The sequence below is a fragment of the Morone saxatilis genome, unplaced genomic scaffold (assembly GCF_004916995.1).
Source record: "Morone saxatilis isolate NCDOM2014 unplaced genomic scaffold, NCSU_SB_2.0 Contig17, whole genome shotgun sequence".
Lineage (NCBI taxonomy): Eukaryota > Metazoa > Chordata > Actinopteri > Moronidae > Morone > Morone saxatilis.
The window spans coordinates 23,569,550-23,576,151 of record NW_023339729.1 but is presented as its reverse complement, the minus strand read 5'-3'; the positions used below and the strand labels follow the sequence as shown (position 1 = coordinate 23,576,151).

Sequence of the window (6,602 nt, the reverse complement as noted above, 5' to 3'; positions counted from 1 at the left end):
TGTGTGTGTGTGCGTGTGCTTGCATGTGGCCATTGAGTGTCACCAGAGTGAGGGTCCAGTCTCTGTCGGTGCCTTGAAAGTTGGCTGAGGATGGTTTCTCTGTGTGTTGCATCCTCTATCCCTGCATCCTTCAGCTCTCTATCCGTCACGTTCAGCAAGCCCTGGGGAGAAACAAGAAGAGGGAGAGTGAGAAAGGTATAAAGAGAAATTGGGGATTGTGAAGATTAAAATAAGAACAAAAGAAAGAAGAGATATCCAGATGCATGTTGCGCATTCACATACCTCCAGACCGTAATATTCCCTCTCTAGTGTCTTGGTGTACTGGGACAGGCCAATCTGTCTCAGCCACCAGGCAATGGAGCGATTATTCATGTCTGAACAGCAAAGGCAGAAGAGATACTGATTACATACCAGCAAGCACACACACACACATGCTTATACATGTTTTATCGGTACAAGTTTCTAAGAAAAGTACAAACGAAAGAGTGGTCTGACTGACATCAGCTTACTTTTAGAAATCAGCCAACCAGACACACAAGCAGAAAGCCCTTGCGTTGTTTGCCTTGCAGCAGCTGCAGTATGTTACACCTACCTGTTTACAGGATCCACCGAGGCACTCAGGGATATCACTTCTCTCTTTCTCCTTGTGATATTTTTATCTCATAATGCCTGTTTCTTGTCTAACTTCCCCTGTATTTTCTTTCCTTCTTTGCAGCTGCTCTCATCTAAATTGTAACCTCTCTCATTAAGTCTCTCACTTTCTCTTTGTGGTAGCAGTGGGAAGCCCGCTCCCCCTCAAACCTGCAGGGTCACTCAAATAGCCAATCAGATTGCACAGTGGGCACACAGTACCCCACAGAAAACAGCAAATCACAGTGCAGGACTTAGCATGAGCTCTCAGGAGGCGGAGCGTGCAGGTTGAAGCCTGTCATGAGAGAGAGATAGAGTTCAGAAAAACAAGAAGGGGAATATGAAAAAGTAAGACAGTTAGGCAGCTGTCAACATGTCAAGTCAGAGATAGGCATGCATGCACAGTTATTTGTCTGGCAATCTGTCTGTTCAGGTAGTGTCAGAAGATACAGTATTTGCAGGAAAAATGGTGATGTGTATAAGGCTGACACCTAGTGTTGAAGTAAATCAGTTCAAGTGGATTTATTGGCGACTGTGTGCAATACAATGTTGCTAAAGCAAATTAACACAATCTATACATTTGTAATACATAAAAATAAATAATAAACAGTAACAAAACAAAAGGGTGGAAATAAAATGGATTTGTAAGGTGGGTAAGACTAATACAAATTAACAAAAATTAAAAATTAACTACTAATTAATGAACATGAATTATTAGACATAGGGGAACGGTGGCTCACGGAGCTGTGGAGCTCATGGCAGGCTGGGAGTCTCTTCGAGTCACTTAGACAGAGGAACTCTGGGAATATTTATATTCATTGTGTAAAGTACTGGTCTCTTGGACTTTCCTAATAGTTGTGCTAAGTTAGGAAGCACAGCTCTGTCTCAACTGTTAGCTGCTCACAACAAGAACACAACCTCTTGTCTCTGGGCATCCAAGTCTGTCTGTGCCGGCTTTCCTCCACTGCCACTGCTCAGTCAGTGTTCATGTCAGTTTTATATCAGACACTGGAGTCAAGTAGGTTTCTACAGTGTACTTTCTGTTCAGGGCTACATATGTTTCCATTTTGTTCTGGGATTTTGTTAATTCTGCCCAGTAATATCTATATTTTTCTGTTTTTCTGTGTGCTGAAGCAGAGGTGGTGGTGGTGTAATGACCTCAGTGGTTCGCCTCACGACCAGATGGCAGAGGGGAACTCCTTTGTGGGTTCATAGCATATGGCAGTGGGTCACATTTGCTCATTTTTAAATATTTAACAGAAGAGGTTATTCCTCCTTAACACAGCATTGCCATTGTAATTTAGGTGATTTGTGGCAGTAAAGGTAATATCTTTACGTTACATACTGTCAGTGATGTGTTTATGTAAAATATGCAAAGTAACTAGCAGCATTCGTAATAATGCAGTGGACTAAAAAGTATTTTCCTCTTAATTGTAGTGTAATAGAGATACTCACTATATATGTAAATGTACTTCCTCTGTTGCACATCAGTGCAATGATGGCTTGCATTGATAATACTACTTGTTGGCACTTTTTGTTGATAGTTGAGAGTTTTTGTTTGAGTTGTGAATGAGTTTTGAGTGTAGGATATCCTGTTGTGAATCCAAATATGTGCTTGCACCCCAGTAAAATCACCACTGGGTGCTGAGCAGCGGCTCCATTATTCATTGAGTTAATCTTTATTTTTACTGTGCGATTCATACAGTATTTTAAAGACATAAAAGTGGATAAAACATCTTTGTGAAGACAACTTGATGCCTCTAAATTTTGCATATTAACCCAACAACCCTAAACATGCAGCTCCCTCAAATAAGGTAACTTTACCACATTAGAAGTTTGTTTGATAGCTGCATAAATAATGTTGTGGTTGACCTTGCATTTCTTTTGATAAACTTGATCTGTCATATACACACATGCTGTCTCATACATATTCTATCTGATCTCTTGTACACACAATACAAAACCATTTCACATAAATATCACACTCTGGTTTTATCATCTTGTACCACTCATAGCAGCAGCAGCAGCAGCAGCAGCAGCAGCAGCTTTGAGTGTGTGCATCTGTGAGTGTGACTGTGAGAGGGTGCGTCAGAGGAAAAAGGAAGTTGCGGGATGAAGTTAAAAGCCTTCGACACAGTGCAGCTCTGCAGAACACCCACCACGGAAGAAAGGCAGAACGAGAGCACTGAAGTCTGATAATGAAAGGAAGACAGGGAGGTGAACATCGAGAGAGAAGACACAGAACTGCTAGGAGAAACTGAAGGTGAGAGATGATTGTAAAACTCATCCTACATTGATATGCAGTTAGAAAAGTAAAAGTTTTCTAGCGGAGCAGTGGCTTTTTCTTTTGTTATTTTCTGGATTTCAAAAAAGCCATTTTAATATTTTACTTTGAAAGTACGGAGTTAGAGTGACTGCTCAGTGTTCGCTGTAGATCAACTGATTTGCTACTGATTTGGTCTCAGACTGACTGAATAATCTTCAGTAATTTCCACACCCAGGTTCTACTTTGCTAAGAGAAAGAGAAGTTCAATTGTGACAAAGTGCGACCACTATTATATATATTATTAGGGCTATTTTATTTGTGTGATGCAGGAGCAAAAGTTTTTTTTGTATGTGTGAAGTTTTGTGAATACATTTAATTTCTATTCAGTGTGAACTCCACAAATGCTCTTACATTTAAAAAAAAAACTGGCTTCTTGTGAAGCTAACACGTCTAATTGTTATGAGAGTGTTAACTTAAAAAATGACAAACTTCTTTACTGCTACTGGGCGTTGTACGGAATTAACAGTGATTACTGGTTACTGAATATTGTGCCTGCGAGAATGCATATGGTCTATCTTGTCTCACATCCCATCTATCCATCTATTGTTCAGAAAAAAAAGATGGAGTTATGGCGGCAGTGTGCGGTGTGGTTGATCGAATGTAGAGTTCTTCCTGATAACCACCGGGTCACATGGGAGGGCGCACAGGTAAATCAGCTGTGCTACACAAACTCACACACCTGCACATGAACACACACCTGGTCTTGGTTCCTCAGTCTAATTTTGTGTGTGCTGTTCTAGGTGTGTGACCTGGCTCAGGCTCTGAGAGATGGCGTGCTGCTCTGCCAGTTGCTCAACAACCTCCTGCCTCAGGCCGTCAACCTGAGAGAGATCAACCTGCGCCCACAGATGTCCCAGGTAACACACACACACACACACACACACACACAAACCTTTTCCTGCTCCATTTCCATAGGCCATTTCCATAGCTACCAGGAGGCAGCGGTGAAGCCCTGTGGCTGTTTGATAGGAAAATACTGTGATCTGTATCTGTACACATTAGGGGAGCGAGTATAGAGAGTAGAGGGGATGATGATGAAGAGGAACAGACAAAGAGGAAGAACTAGAAAGCACTGCAAAAAGCTCTATTATTGAACCCTAAAAGCCTGCTTGTGCAATGAGATTTTGTCGATATCATTTTAATAAAGATCAGCATGTTTTGGGAATTTTGAAGGGCATCAGTGTCATTATCGTGAAAGAAGACAGAATAAGGCAGATTGCTGCACTGAAATCAATAATTGAGTCAAGAAAATTGAAATCTTTGGGTTTTTATTGGAAAAATGATCTCACAACACAGACAGATTTTCTTGTTTGACACATTTTGAACTTTAGGACTCAACGATGTACAAAAATGAGACAATATAGACATTTTAGCTGTATACCTTATCTGTACCTAGAAGAGACGATTAATGCCACCCTCGAAGAGTGCCAGCAGCAGGCTAACTTAGTTTAGCATACTGTAAAGCCAGGGGACAAGGGGAAGCAGTTAACCTGGCACTGTCGAAAGTTAACGATCAGTCTGCCTACCAGCCCCTTTAAAGTTTACTCATTTAAACATGATATCTGCTATATATACTGTTATTTCCTAGCTATTTCTTGGCTCTGAGCAATAACTTTATGTAGTCTTTGCTGGTTGCCTGTCAACTGCTGTCTGCCAAGAAATAGCCTGACACATAACTCATAAACAGCAAACTGTCATATTTACATGTACATTTTTTGTACGGATTAATAAACAAGAAATAACGTGTTAATTAGTAAGCTTTAGAGAGGCTAGGCTAGCTCTTTTCCCCTGTTCCCAGTCTAAACAATTAATTTAAGAGAACTTTTCTGAAAATTCTTGGGTTCACATGGATTCAGATCCACAAACATCCCGTTGCTTGGATCATGGACTGTCTATTCACCACATTTCAAAATCAAAATCTGTTTCTGACCAGAAACAGAGAACTAGAAAGCAAAATACGACATGAGAAAGACAGAGATCGAGAGTGTGTGACAAAGAAAGAGACTATCACATGATTGTCCTAACCGTTTCGAGGACTGTCCTTGAATTACACCTGATAGGATTCACCGTGATGTCCTAAACGCGTGCTGTGTGTGCAGGGGTTAATGTGTTTTGACACGTGCATGTGAAACTCTGGGAAATCCTATGAGGTCAAGAGTGGTTAAGAAACATCCGGTGATTAACAAAAATTCGGAGACCACTTTGACGTGTACACACAGGCACACACACAGAGACACACACACACACCTGATAACATTACACAAATAGAGGATCTTCTCTGTGCTTTTGCTGCTGCAAGAATGTATGTATATATGTATGTGACTGAGTGATGTGATGTGTGCAGCAGTATCAGTTAAAACTCATCATTTCCCCTTTTCTGAAATTAGAGTTCCGCATTTCCCACTGCTGAACAGACAGACACACAGAAAGAGCGAGAGAGAGCAGCTGGTTCAGGAAGTTATGTAAACGGCATATGTCTGACCACCATGTCAGTCGCACTGTGTGCTGTGCTCTCTGTGGTTACCGGTGCAGTTATGTTTTAGCTGTACAATTCTGGTGACATTTCTACGTATTGGTTCACTGCTCATGTTCATGTTCATGTGGTCTGTGTCACTGAGCATATATACACTTAAGATAAAAAAATCTGTTCATTACACGAACACCATCTTATATATCTTATTTCAGACTTTAACAACCTGCGTGCCGATGGTAGCACTTAACCAGAAGAACCTCGTGCATCTGTATGTATGGTTTCAACTCAGATGTGGATATTTTCATAAGTTTTGCGACCTTCTTGTTAGGGCAGAACAGATATAATTCACAATTAGTGTGAATGATCATTTTTGCTTCACTAAAATCATGTTTACACATTTGTTGGGGTCTCTACCACACAGATATGTGATTCTTAAATCAGGGCACCTCCGCAGTACTACAGTACTTCATTATAATGATGTTTTGTTGCATATTTTACCTTAATCAAAACATTTCAGCTCTGCGATTTGTTTCAGTAATATTTAGATTAATTGTGCAGTCCTTCTTTCTGTATAGTGCTCCTGTATGTGATTACAGTGTCCTGTAAATGGATGGAACAAATCAGTTTGAAAATTAAAGCTTTATGTGATGTCATAATTATACTATACTATATAATAATCCTAATGTTGATATGGCTCACTGATTAACAAAAACATTTTAAAATGGCACCTATCAAAAACGTTGCCACCCCCTGTTTTTTATTATAACTCTGGTTGTCTCATTATATGATCTCTATATGTGCCTGTTTATTGTGTGTTATGTGCATTTTCTCCACATTATTTTGTCTTTTAAATGTTTAGTCTGAACTGTAGTTCAGTGTTTTTTTTGTTTATGGTGTATATTGCCACAGGTATTGCTTTAATGTTGTTGCCTGCCTTTAGTTTTTTGTATTTTTTAAAGCCATGCTACCAGCTTTAGGGAAGGCAGTGTAGGTTGGTCGGCCAACTATCTGATGGACCATTATGAAATTACATACAGATATTCATCTTCCCCAGAGGATGAATCCTACAGACTTTGGTGATCACCTGACTTTTCCCACTAGCACCACCAGAAAGCTTTCACGTATCCTGTGAGATATGGCACACATTTTGGCACAGACAGTTAGGGTTCCCAG

The 6,602-nt window shown here is 40.2% G+C and overlaps 2 protein-coding genes across 3 annotated transcripts in view; one reads left to right on the top strand and one right to left on the bottom strand.

Moving 5' to 3' along the window:
- sh2d3a (SH2 domain containing 3A) overlaps positions 1-705 on the bottom strand; it is a gene marked incomplete in the record, with an annotated part of 14,260 nt that extends 13,555 nt beyond the window's left edge. Inside the window, 3 exon segments of the mRNA XM_035659416.1 lie at positions 44-161; positions 283-374; positions 593-705. Coding sequence (XP_035515309.1) covers positions 44-161; positions 283-372 — 208 coding nt within the window.
- Positions 706-2,741: 2,036 nt separating this feature from the next.
- The window catches only part of LOC118326424 (proto-oncogene vav-like), an 18,895-nt gene continuing 15,034 nt past the window's right edge, over positions 2,742-6,602 (top strand). The window contains exons 1-3 of one of the 2 annotated variants that reach the window (XM_035659415.1): positions 2,742-2,893; positions 3,508-3,603; positions 3,697-3,813. In XM_035659415.1, the coding sequence (XP_035515308.1) occupies positions 3,517-3,603; positions 3,697-3,813 (204 nt within the window). In that variant the 5' untranslated portion in view covers positions 2,742-2,893; positions 3,508-3,516. The remainder of the gene's footprint in view (positions 2,894-3,507; positions 3,604-3,696; positions 3,814-6,602) is intronic. The other variant, XM_035659414.1, reaches the window with a different exon arrangement.